This window comes from Malania oleifera, chromosome 6 (assembly GCF_029873635.1).
Source record: "Malania oleifera isolate guangnan ecotype guangnan chromosome 6, ASM2987363v1, whole genome shotgun sequence".
NCBI lineage: Eukaryota > Viridiplantae > Streptophyta > Magnoliopsida > Santalales > Ximeniaceae > Malania > Malania oleifera.
The window spans coordinates 42,796,644-42,820,039 of NC_080422.1; the positions used below are offsets into that span (position 1 = coordinate 42,796,644).

The window sequence follows — 23,396 nt, forward strand, 5'->3', positions numbered from 1 at the left end:
TCATTAGTGAATCATCGCTGCTAGATTTTACTTCTTCTATCATTATCTGGTTAACATCAATGTCAAAGTCATCTCATGCATGCTTGGCCATTTGTGGGTGGGGACTTTCATCTCGTTCATCAAGATGGGATGGTCTAATCCACTAGAAAAGTGGATACTCATCCTCGTCACCCAGTTCAACTGATATGTCAAGAAGGTCCAGGGGATCTTGTTCAGCCACTTTGTCCATTTTGACTTTCCTATCTCTTATTTGAAGCTTCATGTTGTAATAACAAAAAACAAACTGCTGAAGTCTGGTGTAGACTAGTCTATTTCACTAGTCTATTTCTTCGCTTCATGTGAATGAGTGCAAATGTGCTTCAATTTCGTTCACAAGCTAATGAAGATGCAGTTTGTTGTAAAATGCGCAATGCTAGCTTCCGTAGGATTGGAGCACTTGATTCATACATCATCCACCAATCAGCTGTGCAAGATATTTTAAGTACGTAAGTTAGTACTTAGTAGATTGTACCCGAAGTTTGTAACTTTGTATTGTACATTTATATATAAATACTTACCAAGTGCCATGGTTGCCTAGCTACTTTAGCAGCTGCTTCTCTGAAGCTTCTTTTTGCATCTCTAAATAGAAAAATCTGAAAAAAAAATTGTTATTAAATACTTAAACATGGATTAAGACTTATTTTATTTAATTTTTATTTTGAAAATATACCTCATTTCCAATTTGATCTAGGCTAGAGGAATGTGGCTCAAGGGTGTTAAAAACTTTATGACCTGCATCAAGCAAATAAGGATCTTCCCTAACACCTTCTTTGTATTGACATTTTGGATTTAAAAAATAAGTTGTCAATCAATTAAAGTAAAATGTAAATATATAATATGTAATTTGATATTTGAATTTCTTGAAATTTATAAATATTTTATACCTGCTGTATGAAGAGGATGCTCAAGGGTTCTCTACTTCTCTCCCACCAGTCATTGATTACTTTGAGAAACCATCTTGCACTTCTTGCCCTTCTTGCACCTACTTCAATGACCTCTTTCATCACCCTTATTGCTTCAAACACAACTCTTAATGTTGGTCACACTTGACTATCGATTATATGCAATACTCGATATATAGGCTCATAAATGTTACAAACTTTTGCCACTCTATCCCAAAATTGATGGTTAAGGATTGTGCTTTCAATTTCTCTACCAAATTTATTTCAACCAAGGGCATGTTCAGCCCATTCATCAGATGTGAATAGTGATTTTAAGCCTACTTTTTTTAATTTTTTGGTAAGCTATCAAGGGCAATGTAGTTTGTAGCAAATCGTGTGGCTCCTAGATGCACAATATCCCCTTGACAGTGCTCCTTAATTTTAGCATGCAACCATCCATGGTTATTTATAAAATTAGTGATCTGTCTCCCTTGCAAGATCATTGTGCTTATCGCCTCTTTTTTTCCAATCTCCTAAAAAATGAGATCAATACAATGGGTAGTGCAAGGAGTCCAATACAAGTTGAATTTTTTCATTAATTTTAGACCCGCTTTCTTGTAGGCGCTGCCATAATCGGTCACCGCCTGGACAACATGTTGCTTTTCTACCTCTTGCACAACATGTTTTAATAGGGAACATATGTATTCATGGTCTTTTATTTTGTTAGAAGCATCTATTGACTTTAGAAAAATTGTGCTCCCTTTCGAGTAAACTATGAAATTTATGATGGATAATTTTGTAGGGCTTGTCCATCCACCACACACATATGTGGTCCACTTTTTCTTCATTTCTTCTACGTGGCCTTCCATTTGTTTTACCTATAAATCAAGGTATTTTGTTCTAATTTCATAGGGTGTCGGTGGATTAACTCCTGTTCCAGCTGCTTGGCAACCCCACACCATGTTTTTAAAATGAGGTGATTTTGCTTTCTCCGGTGGAACATTAATATATAAAAAACTTTGAAATCAACCTATTCATTTCTTCTTTTATTTTACCTCCTTTGAATAAATTTTTCAAGCTTTTTTGTTTTGCTACGCCTGACTTGCAATATTGAGAAGGCTTTGAAATATATGGCTTTGCTTCTGGCTCTCTCACACTTTGAGATTGCCTCATTGGAGGTCGCCCTCCACTACTACCAGCCCTAGAGCTGCCTCCTTGTTGGCCACCTACAAACCTATGAGAGTGGTCTCTTTCCTATTCTGTCTGTTTTGAAGCATAGAATGCTCGATGGTATGCAAAGCTCTTATAGGGAGAAATGTTTGATGGGTGTGCAATATCATGAACATCGTCGTCCTCTTTATCAATATGTTGAGGTTGCATCAAGTTGCCACGCAATTTATATTTTATTTCCTCCATTTTTTTTATTTTCTTTGCCTAAGTTGCTGTTTTTCTTTCTAAAACAAATTTCTACTTCTGGAGGTACTTTGTCACAGATTTTTATATTATGTTGTGGGTCATAATTTACTAAGTGCATTTTTAATCTTTTTGCACCACCACTCTTCATTTGTATTTTGTAGTATTTGCAAATAAATCCATTCTTTACGTTGGGCATCGGGTACCCATGTTCCTATGCTGGATCTTGTTTTCTTCCTTCAGACATTTTTGCAAATAATTTTACTTTCCTACAATTACAAGATTACAATGAATCAATAATTAGACGTTAAATTAGTCAACAATTTTAAAAGGAAATTATTTAAGTTGTTTTATCAATATAAATTAATAAATAAGACACACATTAAAATATTAAATTAAATTTATGAAATTTAATGATAATTTACAAAATTACTAATAAATTATGGAAGTTAAAATTTTTAAATAATTGAAATAATTTAAACTATAATAAGCTAATAAGTAGTACATTACTTTAATTTATTTAATTACTAGACTATAATGATAAGGTGTTAAATTACTCTAAAATTTTAAAAGAAAATTATTTAGATGTTACTCTACAATTTTAAAAGAAAATTATTTAGATGCTAAATCAAGATAAATTAATAGCTACGAGAAATATTAAATTATTGAATTAAAATTACAAAATTAATATTAAGTAATAAATTTTGGAAATTAAATTATTCAAATAAATGAAATGATTTATACTATAATAAGCTAATAAATAGTAGATTATTTTAATTTTATTTAGTTAATAAACTTACTATTTACTATTTACTAGCAATCTAGGATCAAGGGGGTAAATGGGAGAGGTTAATAGAGAATAAGGATTTAAGGAGGTGCAGTCTCGTAAATATATTGGGGAGGAGGGAGATTTTAAGGAACTTTAAAGTTAAAACCAGCTTTGCCTTTCCGTTTTTTTTTTTTTTTGCTGCTGCTTGTGGACTCGACTGCTTGGTCATGTTCGCAGCTTTGTGGGAGGGAGATTGCAGCGATGGGAGGAGGTGCTGCTGCTGGCTGCAACTTGGGAGATGGAGGTGGAGGGTGAAGCTGAAGGCTAGAGAGAAGAGGGTCAAAGGGTTGGAGCATTGGAGGGGAGCCAAAGGCTAGGGCTTTTCGGAGTTTGAAGGTGAGGCAGGAGGCAGCTGAAATCTAGGGTTTGTTTTTGAAGTTTGAAGGTGGAAGATAGAAGTAGAAGAAACCTTTTGTCAAGGACCTTGATGTATGTATCCTAATGCATGCTACAAGCTAATTTATTGAAAAATTTTTCCTTTTGTTTGCATTATTGTGTAGGCATTTTCATTGGTAGCCAGTAGGGTCTTCAGCCTCACTCTATACTCACGGGTTGCAGAAGAAGAACCAACAAATCACGTGGGAAAAGCAAAACAATGGCAGAGAGCAGCATTTAAATTTCCGCCTCCATTTTATTTTTTTTTTGTTTTTTCCCCCCATGATTTCTAGAAAATTTCAGAAGAACAACCGAAATTTTTGAAATTACGTTTGAAATTTTCCAAAATCTCAAAATTTTGGTTGAGTTTCTGCAAAATCGAATTTGTATCTCAATTTCGTTTCGAGACTCCTCGAAATTTGAAATTTCGATGGAAATTTTGAAATTTCAATCGAAATTTAATTCCTTGGTTAGGAATGGAGATTGTAATTCTAGGCTTTTACATAGTGTGGCGATTGGTTGAAGAAGAAGGAACTTTATTGAAGAACTTGAGAATGATAAGGGAGAGGTTATTGGGGATCCTAGCCGCATTGCTGTCCTAATTGTTGAATTTTACAAGAATCTCTTTTTAGAGGAGGATGAGGGTTGAGTTATGATTGAGGGGCTGGATTGGTATCCTATATCAACTGTTAGATTACTACTACCTAAAAACTTAAGTTGTTAGGTTGTGGGCCAACAATGTGTATCAAGCTTTAACACTCCCTCGCAAGTGCAGCTCGTCAACACATGGAGAGGTAAAGACACGATAATATCACCCATTATAGGGAATTTAATCATTTTTAAAATACCACACAATAAATCACAACGAGACTAGAAACCAGAACCTCTTGGTAACCAGCTCTGATGCCATGTTAGATTACCACTTTACCTAAAAGCTTAAGCTGTTAGTTTGTAGGCCAACAATGTATATCAAGCTTTAACATCAACTAATAAAGCTACTTGGCTAGAAGAATTTTTGAGGAAACGGAGATTAAAAGCTCAATTTTTGAGATGCATAGAGAAAAGGCCCCTAGGCTAGATGGTTTTACCATGACTTTTTTCCAAGATAGTTGGGAGACCTTGAAGGGAAACCTCATTAGTTTTTCTTAAATTCTTTCATAATGGAGTGGTGGGGAGGAGTTTGAATTCCACTTTTATTACGTTGGTCCCCAAAAAATACGGTGCAGTTAAAGTCAAGTACTTTAAACGCATTAGCTTGGTAACTAGTGTCTATAAGATTTTGTCTAAGGTGTTATCTAAAAGGTTGGCTACTGTTCTGGAGGACACTATCTCTCTTAGCCAAAGTGCTTTTATTGGTAACTGATAGATCCTAGATGTTGCCTTGATAGCTAATGAGGTGGTTGAAGATGCTATTTGTAGGAATAAGAGGGGTCTTGTGTTGAAATTGGATTTTGAGAAAGTTTATGATAGGGTGAGCTAGAGATTTTTGGACAATATTATGGCTAGAAAAGGTTTTGGCTTGAGGTGGAGGAAATGGATTAAAGGGTGTCTTTCTTTTTTTTTTGGTATTAGTAACCAATGAGGCTATGTCTTAGTTTCATGCATCTAGGGGTCTAAGGCAAGGAGATCCTATTTCTCCCTTTCTTTTTACTATCGTGGTAGACATCTTGAGTAGGATGATTAAGAAAGGGGTAGATAGAGGGTTGGTGGAGGGGATTAAGGTATGTTTTGAGAATTGCATCATTTCTCATTTTTAGTTCACAAATGGCACTGTTTTCTTCCTATCAGATAACACAAGTTGCTTCTCAAATTTGTTGACTATCTTACAGTTGTTTGAGAAAGTGTTCGGGTTGAAAATTAATTTCTCTAAGAGTGGTTTGATGGGTCTGGGTATTAATGTGGATTCTTTTGCTAGGCTACCTGGCTGTGTCATTTTTACTTGGCCTAATATTTATTTAGGTGTCCCCTTTGGTGGTAATCCCAATGTAGACTCTTTCTGGGACCGTGTTTTTGAGAGAGTGGCTTCGAGATTGGATGGGTGGAAAGGAGCATTCTCACTTCAGGGGGTCGTATTACCCTAATCCATGCTTGCCTATCTTCTATCCCTTTGTATTACCTTTCTTTTTTTAGAATCCCTAGTAGATTAGTGGGGAGGCTTGAGAAATTAATAGCGATTTTCTTATGGTCTAGTGGGGGAGAGGGTAGTAGAGATTATCTTGTAGGTTGGAAGATTGCTTATAGGCCTAAGAGGGAGGGAGGCTTGGCTCTTTGTTACTTGGTGTCCAAAAACATCTCTTGGTGGGGAAATGGTTGTGGGGCTTTCCTTTAGAACCTAATTCTCTTTGGCATAAGGTAATTCGCAATAAATTTTAAATGCTACAAAATAGGTGGGATGCTAAAGTGGGAATTAACATTACTTGAGTCCTTGGAAGTTTGTATCTCAAATTTATGATTATTACCTTCCTAAAGTGCATTATACATTGGGTAATGGGGAGTATCTTTGCTTTTGGGAGTATCATTGGGTGGGGGAGATGCCTTTGGCTAGTACTTTCCTTGTCTTCTTCGTTTATCAAATCTTCATGCCACCCAAATTTCTGCTTCTTTTGTAAGAAGATGGGCATTCTTGAACTTCCATTTTGGAAGAAATCTAAATGAGAGAGATTAATGAGATGGTTCTTTTGACCATGTTGCTCAATTCTTTTCATCTTTATTCGGGTGGTGATAATATGGTTTAGAGTTTAGATCCTTCTAGGGAGTTCTCTTGTGAATCTTTCTTCACCTACTTGACTTGTGATTCTATTGCGGATTCTTTTTCTTTGTATTCTTTGATTTGTAAAGCTAAAGCTTCCTTAAAATAAATGCTTTCATTTGGACTGTGATACTTGAAAAAATTGATACCAATGATTTGCTTCAAAAGAGAAGACCTTGTAAGGCCTTGTCCCCCGACATTTATGTCCTTTGCATGAGGAGTGAATAGACTTGTACAATTCTATTTCTTCCTTGCCCTTTCAGTTTGGCTATTTGGAATAAGTTATTCAGTATATTTGGTGAAAATTGGTTCTGTCCATACACTTTGAAGGCATTTTAAAACATTAACTTTTAGGGGTTTTGGCAAAGCAAAGTACAAGAAAGCTTTATGGCGTTGCACTATGTCACGGGCCAACTATTTTCTTACTTTTGTGAAAGGACCGTGCGGTGCTAGCTAAAGCACTCTTGCTTAACTAGCCAACCTATCGTTTACCACAATTAATCCATGAAACACTTTCATTATCATTCAACTAAATATTAGCGGAAGCAGTAAGCAATTATGAAAGCACTGGTAAGCAAGCAGCAAACATTGAAGCAACGTAATTCATTAACACCTCTGTTAACTTTGTGTGTTTAGCGAGGGAGGCATGTAGGTTAAACACGTTGACAATAGCTTGTGAGTTTTACAAGATTGATGAACACTCACCCTCCCGTAAAGAGCTTTATATACAAATCTCATTTTGGCACTAGGAAACATCAAAGTGACCGAGGAGTCATACTGCCTTATTTGGCATACAGAGAAACTACTTGTAGAAAATAAACCTACACTAGTATTTACATGATAGAAACCCAATGCCCTAAACAAGCTAGGCTCGTGATGCTCCCACACTTATGCGGTCGATGTCCTCATAGACTTTGACGCTAGGTACCCTTCAACTTTGTCCACGAGCGGTTGCATATCTTCTATAGAAATCCAACTGTTTTCTTCATCACCAAGGCCTTTCCACTTCACTAAGAACTCCCGCCACTTCTTCCTTGAGGATATGAACTCTCTGTCTGCAGGGATATCTTCAACTTCACGTCTGTCAAGTTGCACCGTCTTCAACTGTGCTCTGTTTGACAGACTTCTGCTCTGATCATCGGTGTCGGCGTTGAACGGCTTGAGGCAGCTGATGTGAAACACATGATGCACTTTCATCCAAGTCGGAGAGTCGATTCTGTAAGAGGCCTTCCCGACTTTGGCCAAGATGGGTACTGGTCCTTCATATTTGCAAAGTAGTCTCCTATCTCATCCTCGTAGTGACCAGGATTGAGCTTAACAAGCACCAAGTCACCTACATTGAAGTGCTGCGGACTTATCCCTGATCTGCTCATTTCTTTATCTGCTTAGAAGCTTTCTCTAGATAGGCTCGGGCAATCTTTGCATTCGGTCTCCCTTCTCCGGTGAAGATGCACGCCCTGGGACTCTTTCCTCTATACGGACCATCCATTGTGTGAGGTAAGCATTGAAACAGAGTTAAGCCACATCAAGTAGTTGCACCCAATTCTTCCGATTGTCGTTGAAAAAATGGCGCAAGTACTCTTTTAGTAGCCCATTGAATCTCTCCATCTGTCCATCTGTTTGTGGGTGATAACTCGAAGAGATTTCAAGTTGTGAACCGAGGATTTTGAAAAGTTCTATCTAGAAATTGCCGACGAATCTTGAGTCTCGGCCACTAACAATGTCTTGGGGAAACACCCCAATACTTCACAATATTCCTAAAGAACAATTGTGTCGTCTCCTCTGCCAAACAATACTTTGGTGTGGCTATGAACGTACCATACTTCGAAAACTTGTCTATAACCACAGTATAGACCCTGCATCTCCCATTCTGGGCAAGTTGGTGATGAAGTCCAGTGAGACACTTTCCCACGACTTGGATGGTACTGGTAGGGGATTCCAGCAGCCCTGCAATCTTCCTCTTCTTCACCTTGTCTTGTTGGCAAGTGAGACAAGTTTGGGTATAATCAAATTAACCACATCATCATGCATGTGCAGCCAATAATACCTCTGCTCCAGTAGTTCTTTCATAGGAGTTGTTCTCCGCGAATACCCCTTCACGAATTTTTTGTAATAGTGGCAAGGCCAAGAAAGGAATTCAACTCCTTCACTGTCGTGGGGATCTTCCATTCTTGAATCGCCCTTACCTTCTCCTTATCCCTCCATATATGATCTTGCTTAATCACATGACTAAGGAATTTGATGCTCCTTTGAGTGAAAGAGCACTTCTCTTTCTTCACATACAGATTATTCCCCCTTAGCTAGTTGAACACCTTTTGTAGATGCTCTTCATGTTTCCTATGAAACAATATCGATGCTTTGAACAGTGCTTTGGAAGGGTGAACATATCCCGCTTCCAATAACTCATGAAGTTGTTTCTCCAACTCTGCTAACTCTGGAGGCGCCATCCAATATGACCCTTTAGCAATTGGTTTCACTCCTGGCAACAACTCGATCTCATACTCCACACCTCGTCGTGGAGGCAAGTTGTGAGGCAGCTTATCTGGAATCACTTCCTTGTACTCATCCAATATCGCTTGGATGGTCGTAGGTACCAACTCTTGGCCTACTTCTGCATCTACCACCACTGTGGCTAGATGTGTTTGCTCACCCTTTCTCAATTCCCTCTTGAGTTGGATGGTTGAAAGGAACTTCCCATTGTCTCCCTTCGTTGCAATGACTTGCACCATGCACGAGTGTTCTCCCATTAGATGGGGAACTAGCAGAAGGTATCAACATTGCCTTTGTCCCCCTCAAGAATTCCATTTCCAAAATGACTTGAAAGTCATCCAATGGCATCGTTGTGAAATTCGCATAACCTTCCCACTGTTCAAGCTTCACAATCGCTTGCTTGGCTACTCCCAGAGTAGGCTTGGCTATAGAATTTACTGCTTTCATGCGTCCTGTATCCTTCTTCAAGGATAAGTTGAGCCTTCATGCTTCCAGTTGCAAAACAAAAATATGAGTAGCCCCGGTATCCCCCATAGCGCGGGTACTCTTCCCATTAATCCTCAAGTCTATAAACATCAATCCTTTTGCTTGTGTAACTTTTGGAGCTTTCGCCTGCTTTTCTAATGCGCTTACCAGACGCATTGCACCCACCCGCGGGGTATCCTTCTCTTCCCCATCTTTCCACCACTTGTCTTGAAGTGGAAGCTTGTAAGGCATTGAGTAATCCCTTGTGTGGGCGCTCAATAACTCTGTGAGGGCCTCCACACAAGTAGCACGAAATTTTACTTTTTCCATTGGGTGTGTTGAACCCTCGAGACGATGAAGCTTTTTTCGAAGTTGAGGCCTTATAGTCAGCTCCCCCACTTTTGGGTTTGCCTTTCTTGAGAGACTTTCCGCTGTTTCCCCTTACGCCAAACTCTTTGGACGAAGCGGTAGTATCACCAACGTAGTCAGTCAAGCGCTTTGCGGCAGCTTGTGCGGTAGACAACTCTTGAACTCTTTACCTATAAGGTTCTCTTCTTGCCCACGGTTTCAACCCCTTAAGAAAATAGAACAGCTTATCCTTTTCCAACATGTTCCGGATATCCAACATCAAAGCATAAAATTGTTTCACGTATTCCCTGATTGACCCAGTATGCTTGAGGTTTCTCAGCTTTTTCCTAACATTATTCTAAACATTCTTAGGAAAGAATTTGGCCTTGAGCTCTCTCTTCAAGTCTGCCCAACTATCCACTACACAACGTCCATTTTCAATTTCATTGTACTTCGTACGACATCACAGTTTTGCGTCATGAACCAAGTACATGGTCGCAGTATCCACTTTTTCCTGTTATAAGGCCGTCCTCACGGCACCAAAATTTTGCTTCATATCAAACAAGAAGTTCTCCAACTCCTTGGCATCATAGGCACCCCCATACATCCTGGATTCTAGTACCTGGGTTTTGCTAAACCCTGGAGCATTAGAGTTTCCCATTGCAAGAACCATCATATTCATCTATGCATCCAGATTAGCTATCCGAGATTGCAAAGTTTTCACAGTACGGTGAAAGTCCTCTGACATTTCACCTATCAAACTTACTTGATGCGTTTGTGATTCCATCATGTCATCAACAAGTCCCCTCAGTTGGGCCACCTCTGCGGCTACATTGTTGGCTATTGTCTCAACCTGTGCTTCTAGCACGCTAATTCTCTCAGCATTGGTTGGTGCCATGGTCATTTACCAAAGCTTTCTCAATCCCACAACGAATGTAACTGAATTCATGTAACAACTAACTGAGCTTTGATACCAGGTGTCACGGGCGACTATTTTCACACCTTTGCGAAAGGACCGTGCGGCGCTAGCTAAAACACTCTTGCTTAACTAGCTAGCCTATCGTTTACCCCAATTCATGCACTAAACATTTTCATTATCATTCAACTAAATATCAGTGGGAGCAGTTAGCAATTATGAAAGCAGTGGCAAGCAAGCAACAAACATTGAAGCAATGTAATTCATTAACACCTCCGTTTAACATTGTGTGTTTAGCGAGGGAGGCAAGTAGGCTAAACACGTTGACAATAGTTAGTGAGTTTTACAAGATTGATGAACACTCACCCTCCCCTAAAGAGCTTTATATGCAAATCTCATCCTGGCACTAGGAAACATCAAAGTGACCGAGAAGTCATATTGCCTTATTTGGCATACAGAGAAACTACCTGTAGAAAATAAACCTACACTAGTATTTACATGATGGAAACCCATCCCAAATGCACGAGACAAGCGGTCACAGGTAAGCATAATGCCCTGAACAAGCTAGGCTCATGATTGTTACGACTATTATTTGGTGTGTTTGGCTGGAAAGGAGCACTAGAATATTCAAAAATGTGGCTACTACTAACAATTTGCTTTGGAGTAGAGTGGTATATCTTGCGTTGTTGATGGTGTCAGCAAATGGTTTTTTTTTTTTTTTTTTGTTTATGTTTTTCTAGAAGACTTGCAATGGGATTGGTTGGCCCTGTTACATTGAGTTTAGTTCTTTGTTTAGTTTGCATTCTTTGTAACTAGTTTTTATTGATGTAAAGGGAGGATTTCTTAATGTCCTGCCTTATTTCTTTTGCTTTTCCTTTCTCTTTCTAATTTTGTGATGTACATTCTTCTCTCTTTTAATACAGTTCTTTGTTAATAAAAAAAAAAAAAAAAATCTGCGATGCAACTTCTCTTGCTCAATTAAATCCTCGGGATAAAATTTATTTCCAAGCTTGCAAATGTTATGAACATTAAAGGAGTTGTAACCATTCTCGGATCCAATCTTGAGCTAAGAATGAACAGTCCCACACATCCTCTTTAAATCTTGTGTTCAATTCCTGCAATTGAGAGTCAATGGTTGTAAGAAACACATCAACTTGAAGATGATGGCCCACTCTAAGAGGCAGGACATTAAGAAATCCTCCCGTTACATCAATAAAAACTAGTTACAAAGAATGCAAACTAAACAAAGAACTAAACTCATGTTTTATGACGAGGTCAACCTCGACCCGCTATATATGAACAAGTTATGTTAGGAATGTTTATCTCATGTTTTTTACAAAATGAAAACCTTTTCAAACAGTGGGTCCCACCCATATTCTTTACAGTTTTGAGTGAGACTTTTCTTTGTTGCTACTAAATGCATCCCATTCACTATATTCTGAGATTTGCATTGCAATGCTTGATAAAGATCTCCATGATCTATCTCAACAAATGAAAGATAAAAACAAACTCAAGAAGTGATTGTATCACAACCTATTTAACCCTTCTGTAATTATATTTATCAAAACATGTGGCTGCAAACATATTTATCAAGATGTGATCAAAAGCTCAAGTGACAACTCCAATGGATATCGCTGGGATGTTTAACAGTCCCAACTTGATTCAATCCCTTACTAGTATCAAGCTCTTCACCATTAATAATTTTTTCAATTTCTAAAACTGGAGTAGCTTTCAATTTGTCATGTCATCTGCAGGAGGAATCAATGATATTGACAACAATAGACAACTTAGAGAAAAATTGATGAATGTTGGTAACCTCTTATGATGCCCCAAGTAATGCTAATTGGAGACGATGAGCAAGGCAATGAATGTATTTTTTTTTTTTTTTTTTAGCAAAAGAAGAAAATTCCTTGATAGATCAATAATTTGCAGAAAATCAGAATAAGATATCATTGAAAATTCAAGAACTGCAAAAGAAAGAAAAAGAAGCAAACAAATATCACATCTCCCTAATCAAGCCGTCAGATTGCACCAATCTCGCTGAACGTGCAAAAAGTTCACTCCTTTGAAATGCATTACCAATACACCACAATGATGCCATGTATTGAATCTTGTCCCAAAACAACATACCATTCAACTTCTTCCCGAAAAAGATACGTGCATTATGCTCCAACCGTAACCTCAAAAAAATAAAAAATAAAAAATAAAAAATAAAAAATTTCCATTATACAGCCCTATCCTTTCTCCTTCCAAAACCGAGCCAATGAAATAATCAAAAAGTGCTCCATTGATTCTGGACAAACCCAGTTTTCTTCCAAAACATCAAATAACTTGTTCCACACTCTCTAAATGAAATCACAATGCAGAAAGAGGTGAGATACTGTTTCCGAATTATTATAACAAAACACACAAACATATGGAGAAAGTGCCTTCAATGGCCTCCTAATCTGCAACAAGGTATTGTATTGATTCTATTAAGCACGAGTAAGCAGATAAATGCCATAATTTTTGGGGGACTTTGGCCTTCCATATATATATATATAAATGTATATATTGATAATAGAAGAAGATATATCAGGAAAGAGAATGTACAATCATAGGGTGGATACTCGATCCTCAAAAAGGAAAGGGGGGAAAAAAAGCAAAAACAGAAACAGAGAGTTGAAAAAAATTGCTTCAATCAACCAGGAAAACCCCTATTTAATCCCTTCCCATCATAGCTCACTAAACATTTTAAATTTGCTAATTCCCTCTGACCCCCCTTCATCTCCGATTTGCCACCATCAAGCCTAACTTCCTTTCCTCCTTGACCAAACAAAATAAGGCTCGAGTCATCCAACAAACTCTAAGTTTCGAGGTCCTTCCTAGAAATTTCTTGAACTCGAATAGGCAAAATTCCATCCTTATTTTTATGTTCTTCTGTAGGACCATCATCCTCAAAAATATCAATTCCATCAAAGCCTTCTAAAGGAGGCGGCATGGAAGAATAACTATGTTGGTTTTTGAATTTGATCCAAAAGTTTGTCCCTGTCACAGTCAAAATCACTGCTGTCCTTGTCTGCACTCTCGCCATCTGAAAAATCCCACCATCTCTTAGTAACCTTGTTAGTGCTAGCCCACTCACCAGTTGGCTCCTCTACTATACTTATCTTTTGAATCTCTATTAAGTCTTTTTTTTTTTTTTTGTGGTTTTACTAGATTCTCAGATTTCTTCAAGATGTTTCCTCAATTCAAACCCTTTTGCACTTCCTTTTGTTGAATGTAAACCTTTTGATCTATCTGATTATTTAAATTAGCTGTCTTACCATCTGACATTCCTTTGGAACCCACAATAAAATCCTAAGTAATAGAATAAAGAGGAAAGGAATTAGAGTGGGTCATGAACTCACAAAATGATTTACATGAATACACCCCCGAAGGATCTGAGGACCATGAACAAGAATCCTTTCCCAAAGAAATATTACGATTATTCAACCAAAATTAACAGGACAACTGTTCTAACTCCCTATCATTAAGAGATTTCCTAAAATGAAAATCCTACATCGTCAAAGCCTCAAAAGACTACCCGAAGCAATAGTAAAATAAGAAATAACATGAGTCTACCTTGAGCTCAAAAGTGACGAGGAAAAGAGGTGGATAGAACAAAATTCCCTAAGCAAAGATCTTTCCAAAGACAAGTTTGAGAACCTATCTAGCCACAAATTTAGTATGGGGAATGAATAGGGGCTAAATTCGAGATGTAGATCTTCATAGGCTCTTTGAAGAACATCTAACCGCCCATTTGGTTTGTAGAATGAAATTGAACCAGGAAAGGAATTAAAGGAGGAATGGAATTAAGGTAGGAATGGAATTGCTTTTGGAATGCAAGTATTGTGTTTGGTTAGTAACGTGGAATGACCATTGGATCCCAGTTTTGATTTCTTTCCAACTTTTGGTATTCTTCGATGGCTTTTATAATGAAATGAAAAATAAACCATTTTTTATAGATACCCTTAAGAAGGAATGGCCAATATATCCACTGGATTGTTGACATGCTCAGTGTCAGAGGAGAAAGACCCCTCATCAATTCAAGCTTTTGTTCTGGTCAGACTTGAGATAATATAATCTTTACATACTTGTGCAGTTTCAGAACACAAATGTTGACAATCTTTCTCCAACTGCTGTGTATTCTTTAGGGGAACTACACTGACCCATTTCCTCCTAATCTTCAGTTTTGGAATCCCCCTTATAAGAATGCAGCAAGCCATCCTCCCCTTCAAAGTCAAAAATCGTATCTCAACTGGTCAACCAGCACTTTTCTCAGAATCGCACAGGCTACTCAAATTATCTTCTGATGTGGAGAAAGAATCTTCCTCTAAAACTCTCTCTTCCATACCACTATTTTCTCCCTAAAATCAGAGCATAAAGGAAAGAAAGGGTTACTAATGAGAAACTTAGTTTCCTCCACTCTACTGCTAAGAAGTTCTGTAGTGGAGTTCTGTTCTTCCTTCCACTTCCACAGAACTGTTTCCTGATCTTCACCTTCCTCTACGTTCTGCACAGAAAACCCGTCTGGGCACAGCCCAACCCTTCCTGGTTGAAAAGTCCATTTGCTACTTTTTTTGAGATGTCATTTCCAGGCCGAGTATTTTATTTCCAGAAGGGCTTATTGCTTCCTCCTCTAATGGGCTTGATCCCTGAGCTTCGGTGCCCACTTACAAACTATATTCCCCGAAAACTCATTTCTAACCAGCCTATTATAGTCAGGTCCTACTAACCCATTATTGATTATAAATATTAAGTTCCTTGCCAGCAGGATGCAAGGGATCTGCACCCAAAAATGTAAGCTTACTGCTGTAATCTTAAGTCTTTTACCCCACCAATGTGCTTCCTACCAGCCACTGGAGCTTAACTTATAGCGTCACTGAACGATTTCCATTACAAAAGTCTACAGAAGTCTTTCATCTTGTCCTCTTTCACCTCGGACCAGTATATGTAAGAAGCTATGCACTTTGCATGCCATAGTTTGGGCTTTTTTAATTTCAACACCTACTTCTTGCTCAATTGAAAGTTCCAACATTGCTGTAAGGAAGCATCTCCAACCTGCTCTCGGGTAGCCTTAAGGAATTCTTGAATCTTTCTTGCATTCTCCAAAAGCCTTCACCATACACAGGTATCTGCCCCTCCCATTCAAGTGCAAGCTCATACATACCCCCCCTTGAAATTCAGATCCCCACCCAGCTCTTCAAGTTCTTGGCTTCCATTGCATAGCACTTCCAACGACCTCAAAATCCACATGAATTTCTTGCTATTCAGTAGGATAAAAGAAACATATCTCCCTTCATGTTCAGAAAGGCAATACATGGATTGGTCAATTTATCCATGTTGAAGACCTTAAGATCAACCCTAACTTTGGAGTGCATCCCCATCTTGTTCCCGCTGAATCGCAGCCAAGGGTTTTGGATTGAAGGAAGCTGATAACCGAACTCTGTTTAATGATCTCTGATGACAACTCCATGGTCGCAATGAAGAGACTGAGTATATGTGTGTTGTTCTGTCAGTCCAATGAGGCTAATGCACATCTTTTCCTTCTCTGCTGGATGGCAAGACATCTTTGGAATGCTTTTTTTTCATATTTTGGTGAAGAGCCGTGCCTGTGCAAATTGTGTATGATTTTTTGTTGCTGAGATTTCAGGTGTTGGGAAAAGTAGAAAAGAGAGGGCTTTATGGATTTGTGCTGTGCATTCCATGTTTTGGACGGTGGATTAAGAGAAATGCAGGAATTTTGAAGGATTAGATGACTTCTCCTTTTTTGTTTTGGCATAGTGTTAATTTCTTTCGTCTTGCTGGACACACTCCTTTGGGATTTTTGGAGAGTTATCATTGTTTGATCTTCAAGGAGATTGGAAGGCTGATCTATGGAGGATGTTTGATTCTTAGTCTTATGTACATTTTGTGGTCTTTAAAGGGATTTTTGTTATAATTAAAAAAAAAAAAAAATGATGGCTGCAATTTTCACTTGGGTGGAGTGTCAACATGTCTGACATGTGCCTGACACAGACACATCTACAACATGCCTTGGCCCTTTTTATTAATTTTTTTAAAAAGAAGTTGCCAAAGGTTTTTTTGTTAAAGTTAATAAATGTTACAATGTAATGAGACATAAAATATGTGACTTATAAATGAAAGAAGACACAAAATTTCATCAAAAGCTTCTCAAGGGCGTTTGATTCATGACATTTTCAACATTCCCAGGCATGTCATGCCCAAGGCATCACATTCCCACGTTTGTTTTGGGATCAGAATATGATGTATGGGAATCGCATTCCCATCTTCCCCATGGGTAAGTTTCACGGGAATCCCATTCCATGAGAATTTTATTTTTTGGACTAAATTGTTCCCGCTATTTTGGCTGGTTGGACATTAATGCTCCCCTGATATTGCACATTATAGTGATATTTATAATAATGTATTATTATAATGGCAGAATATATAAATCATGGAAAAAATAAAAACAGAAAAAAAATATTGTGATGATATAATAATATTATTAATAATTGAAAATTTGAAATCATATTGCACTGCATAATTTTGGTTAAGTGGATTATTGTGTGTTGATTTTTATTTTTTTATGATGGTTTATGCCATGTGCCCTATGTTTTGGATTTTATTGTGTTTGTGTCATTGTGTCTGTGCTTCATTAGAGAAACTAATGCCACTGAAAATTGTAAACTAAGCCTTGAATAGTTTAAAGAGTATCAGTTTTTGACCTAATTGCAATTTAGCCTTCTTCGCCCCCCCTCTTCAGTTATAATTTAGTATTCACGCTCATTTTAGATGTTAATGCATTCATGTGGATGCAGTACTGCCCGTAATGTTGTCAACCAAGCTGTTGCCTGAGATCGAAATGGATGACAACTCCAAGAGAGAGCAGCTGCTCCATGGGATGCAAAATCTGCCAATATCATCTCAAATTGATAAGCTGAAGGTGATAAAAAGTTATGAAGCATCCAATTTTCATATATATATATATATATATATATTTAAGTGCCATTTTCTACCTTGCAGACTAGAATTGACATGATAGGTGCAGCCTGTGAAAGTGCTGAAAAAATTTTGGCTGAAACCCGCAAGGCCTACTCCTTTGGCAATCGTCAAGGGCCAACTATTGTTCCAATAGATAAGGTCCAGGCTGCAAAGATTCAAGAGCAAGAGAATTTACTCAGAGCTGCTGTAAATTTTGGGGAAGGTGTCAATCTCAATGTCAAATTTCCATTATATGTTATGAAAGACTTTTTGCCATTAGTTAGGTGTGCCCCTATTTTTTTGATAGTAAAAGAAGTTCATTGATAGATTTAGAAATACAACAAGAAGAAGACATCTTCTTCAGAATCTGGACAAACCAGATACAAATAAAAGAGACGAAAAAGAAAAGGAGAACAGACAAAAAATCCAGCACACTTAATCCAACAAGTATTGCCAATCATGCTGAATATCTGAAAAGCTCACCCCCTTAAAGTTCCCATAACCAACAAACCAAAGAGATACCATATTACTATGTAATGAATCATCTCCCAGACCAGCAGAAAAGACAACTTCTGTGAGAAAGCATGCGCATTATGTTCCAGCCACAGCCTCCAAACCACTGCAAAGAAAGCACATTTCCTTAGCGCTGCCCTGTTCTTTCTCCTACCAAAACCAACGAAACTGCCCAAAAATCCTCCACCATCTTTGGACAAACCCAACACTCTGTGATAAAAACAAATAACTTCTTCCACATTCTCCAGGCTAAATCACATTGCATAAAAGGATGTGATGGAGATTCTGAACAGTTAAAACAAAGCTCAAACAAACATTTAGAGAGAGAGCCTTCATCGGTCTTCTTCTACAACAAGTTATTGGTATTAATTCTATTGAGCACAACCAATTAGATAAAAGCCTTAATTTTTTGCGGGACATTCGCATTCTAAATAGAATTGTAGGGAGGAAAAGAAGAATTAGAATGAGTGAAAAATTCACAAAAATAATTGCAAGAATACATACCTGAAATCCAAGGATTAGGTACCGTCTGTCCGCTTCCAAAGAAACCCATCATTTATTCGGAAAAACTGACAAAGAGGACAACTCTTTGACCTCCTCATCATTAAAGGGACTCGGAGAGTGAAAATCCCACAAAGGCAAAGGACCGCTCGAATCGACAACAAAAGAAGAAATAGTACTATTCTGCTTTGAGCTCAAACGAAACAGATGAGGAAAAAGGTGGACAAAACAACATTATCAACCAAAGGTCTTTCTAAAAACGAATATTACAACCATGGTCTTAAATTTCCATGATATTGTCGAAATTTCTGTCAGAACTTCCGATTTCCATCTCCCTAAAAATCAAAATGGCAGTTGATTTCCGTCTTGCATAATTTCTGTCAAAATATCAACAAATCATCCGAAATTTATTAAAATCTCGAAATTTTAGCGAAACTTGTCGAAATTTTAACTATACGATGAAATTTCGTTAGAATTCAAATGAGAAATTTAGGAGTGAAGTGAAATTTCTATCTTAATTTATTTGATCAAAACAAAAGATAATTAAAGTGCTTTTGAGATTATATGAAAAAATAAACTTGCAGTAAACATTTTATTTAACCATTCATGTCTAAATTATCATTATTTGTATAATAAATAATATTTAAATGATTTATGAATTTCATTTGTATTAACTAAATAAGTTTAATGTACATTATCTTACAAATATGTTTGATACACATACTATTTTACAACTTTTCCACCTCATACAAAACATAGATGTATTTAATTTGTAATATATTAGTCCTAAAACTTATATTATTATGTTTGTTAACCATTTCTAAAGTTTCACAAAGAATCTCATGCTTTACTACTAATTTCTGTTATTTTTTTCAAATCGAAATCGAAATTGACATCAAAATCAAAATTTCCATCGAAATTTCTGTACTTTTGGAGCTTCGAAATTTGAGTCAAAATTGAAATTTAAGACCTTGATTGCAACCCCTCTCATCACAGACTTAGTGTGAGGAAATAAGAGGGGATAGATATGAGAGAGAGCTTCCTTTGGACTTTCTAAAGAACATCTAGTTCTGAAATTAGTATCCACTCTTCTCATCCAGCCCAAACTTGCTTTGAACAACTATATGCCATAGGGAAGAATCCTTTGGGGAAATTTCCATAGTCATTTGGCCAGGATGGCTGTGTTTTTAGACACCAAATTTCCAAGACTCAGACCCCACTCCCCGGCTCCAATTTTGACCTACACACAACTTGCACTTGATAGAATTAATACCAATAACTTGCTGCTGGTTAGGAGACCTTTGATGGCTAGATCTTCAGACATCTGTCTTCTTTGCTTTAATTATTCAGAAACATCATCGCATTTGTTCATTCATTGTTACTATGCTTGGAGACTTTGGAATAAGTTATTTGGTATTTTAGGAAAATTTTGGGTGAGTTGCAAGACAGTGGAGGATTTTTTGGCAGTGTCTTCTGCTGGCTTTGGAAGGAAAAAGGGAAGGGCAGCACTTTGAAAATGTGCTTTTTTTTTGGCAGTCTTTTGGTGGTTGTGGATGGAGCGTAATGCACACATTTTTTTAGGGAAGAAGTCGTCTCAGCTGCTGGTTTGGGAAAAGATACATTATTTGGCCTCTCATTGGTGTGTGGGACAATGGAATCTTAAGGGGGTTAGCTTTTCTGATATTCAGCACGATCGGCATTATGTGTTTGAGTGTTAGTTTGTGCTGGTTCTCTCTTATTTTTTAGTTTCTAGGTTTTTTCTTTATGTTTTTTATCTGGATTTTTCAGACTTTGTTAAGGAGATGTTTTGTTCTCCTAGCTGTATATTCTTATTCTATTAATGAAATTCTTCTTTTCATATGAAAAAAGAGGTGGATGAGTGGTATAACATCAAATGATAAATTAAGGAATGATCATATTCACAATAACTTAGGCATAACACCTGTAGAAGGTAAGGGAGGGGTGGCTTAGATGATTTGGGCATTTAAAACTTAGGCCAATTAGTGCACCAGTGAGGAGTAGTGAGCTAGTCATTGTAAATGGTATTAGAAGAGGAAGGGGTAGACCTAAAATAACTTGGAATGAGGTAGTGTGGAAGGGTTTAATAGCTTTCAAGTTGGTTGAGGAAAATGCCCTTGATTGCGTGAATTGGTAGAAAAGGATTCATATAGCCAACCGCACTTAGGTTGGGACTGAAGGTTTGTTGTTTTTGTTGTTGTTGCCTTATGGTGTTCAATGGTGGCAGTTAAGTGATGGAAGAGCAGTAAAAAGGAAGCCTGGGATTTAAACAAATTTTGCTACGATACCAAAATGATCAATTTGAGAGATAGAAATGTAGAAAGAAGTAGAGAAGAATGGGGGAGAAGATGAGGAGTTAAAGACACAACAAAGAGAATGAGAAAGCGGAACAGGAATAAAAGAAGAACAGAGAGTTAGAGAAGAGCAGAAGGAGAAGAAAGAAGAAGAAGAACGAAGGAAGAAGGATATGGAGAAGAAAAGAGAGAATCCTGGATGAGAGAGAGGGAAAACAGTGGAAATTTTGAATTCAAATATGATAACTAACTAAGACAATACAAATAAAGTATTTATACACCCAACAATACAACTAAAATACAAAATTTAAAATAGCTGCACATCCAAAATTTCAACAAAAAAAAAAAAAAAAAACAAAAAAACCAAGCCTTAAGTCCCACTAGGTAGGGTCGGTTATATGAATCTTTTTTCTCCAATTTATGCGATCATAGACCATTTCTTTTGACAGATTCAGAGATATTAAATCCTTAATCACTATCTTTTTCCAAATTATTTTAGGTCTACCCCTACTCCTTCTACTTCCCCCCTTGTAACTAACTCACTCTTTCTCACTGGCGCACTATGTGGCCTACGTTGCAAGTGTCCATATCATCTAAGTCGTCCTTCCCTTATCTTATCTTCTATAGGAGGTACACCCAACTTAGCGCGAATATGGTCATTCCTTAATTTATCTTTCAGTGTTATACCACTCATCCATCTAAGCATTCTCATCTTGGCAACTTTTACTTTTTGGATATTCTGTTTCTTTGTCGCCCAACATTTTGATCCATATGACATAGCTGGTCTTATAGATGTCCTATAAATCTTCCTTTTTAATTTTAAGGGTTTCAACGATCATAAAGCACACTTGAAGTACTTCTCTATTTTACCCGACTTGCTTTAACTCTATGCATGACATCATCTTCAATTTCTCCTTCAACTTGCATAATAGAGCCAAGGTATCAAAGTCTAAAAGTGCTATTTATTTCTTCATCATCAAGTTTAGCTTTGTCTCCAATATTCCTCTTATCATTACCAAAATTACATTTCATATATTCTGTCTTATTTCTACTTATCCTAAAGCCTCTAGATTCGAAAGTTTCTATCCATAGTTCTAACTTAACCTCTACTCCATCCCTAGTTTCATCAATTAATACAATATCATCTGTAAACAATATACACCATGGAACCTCCTTTTGAATACTCTTAGTCAGTTGGTCCATCACTAAAGCAAAATGATAAGGGCTCAAAGCAAATCCTTGATGTACACCTACGGTGAGTGGAAATTCTCTAGTTTCTCCATCTATAGTCCTTGCACTACTCATTACACCATCGATGGTTGTCCATCACTAAATTTTGTGGCTATATTTGAACAGATGCATTGTTGATGAAAACATATATATGTTGATGTTTCGGATCTCCATTATCTTGTCTGGCCAAGCTTACTGATTAAATAATTACATGGAACTGGTATTCATGTGCAGGATTACGAATACCTGGAGACCAGAGACAGATTACTCCTGCACTTCCAATGCACCTTGTAGACGTGCTCAATGTGGGTGATGGGATGCAAAGTTTTTCTGAAGCATCTGGTAGTAGTTAACATCTTATTATTCACGCACGAGCATCCTTGTATATCTGTTTTATATCATATCTTTTTCAATTTTAATGTGCTGTTTAAAACTCTTGCAGGTGTATATGTAAAGAACACTCCACCGCTGTCATCAAACCACATTAACAATCAGGGCGCGTTGTTACAGGTTACACCATGACATATACCCCCTATTTTTGAATTCTTCATGGAAATTCGGTATTACTTCTGTGAGTCTGCAAAATGAAGTATTTGTTTTAATTGTTCTAAGGCTTAAATCATTAAGGTTATGCTGTGTTTTTTATTGCTTTTGCTTCATTTCCATATTTTATGAGGTCTTCTTGCAAATAAATTGAAATAATCACCTTTCAGACCCTGAGATTCTCCTTGCTGTTTGAAGTAAGTATGCATCTCTTTCCGACCTGCTTTACCTTGAAGTAGGTTGATATTGTCCCTATCTTTTAGTGGACTTAAGTGCCTGTCTGTATTTTATTTTATAGAACTTAATTAATGATGGGTAATTCAATATTGTTTGAGTCATCATCCTCCTCCCTTCCTGTATCTTTGATGTCCTGAACATCTCTTCCTTAAACACCATTACTGAAGCACTCGCCATCATCCATTCATCAATGCTAACCCATTGTCTACACTGGTTATCAATCACCTATTGATCTCTTATTAAGTTATGACCACTGCCTCCTTTGCAGTTGCTAATGTTATTTGACCTTTCAAGTGGAACCATTCATCACTGCCTTTGCTGCTTACTAGACTACATGATCATTTCCACCTTCACTTGTATCATTCGTTCGAAAGTCATTAACGACACTCACTTCTCTCAGATGTCCCTGGCTGTAGCAGTCATTGTGATACAATTACACCCATGAATCATATTCGTTGCCTCAGGAGCAGACACTATTAAGAGCCTTTTTTTTTTTTTTTTTGCATCAGTTGCTGAAATCCATATTTCTCTTTTCATAACTGTATATTCT

General features: G+C 37.3%; 1 protein-coding gene across 2 annotated transcripts in view; it reads left to right on the forward strand.

Moving 5' to 3' along the window:
- The window catches only part of LOC131158057 (mediator of RNA polymerase II transcription subunit 8), a 113,284-nt gene that overhangs the window by 22,272 nt on the left and 67,616 nt on the right, over nucleotides 1–23,396 (forward strand). For both annotated transcript variants that reach the window (XM_058112618.1, XM_058112619.1), the window contains exons 3-6: nucleotides 17,348–17,472; nucleotides 17,553–17,733; nucleotides 22,301–22,408; nucleotides 22,509–22,576. In XM_058112618.1, the coding sequence (XP_057968601.1) occupies nucleotides 17,348–17,472; nucleotides 17,553–17,733; nucleotides 22,301–22,408; nucleotides 22,509–22,576 (482 nt within the window). The remainder of the gene's footprint in view (nucleotides 1–17,347; nucleotides 17,473–17,552; nucleotides 17,734–22,300; nucleotides 22,409–22,508; nucleotides 22,577–23,396) is intronic.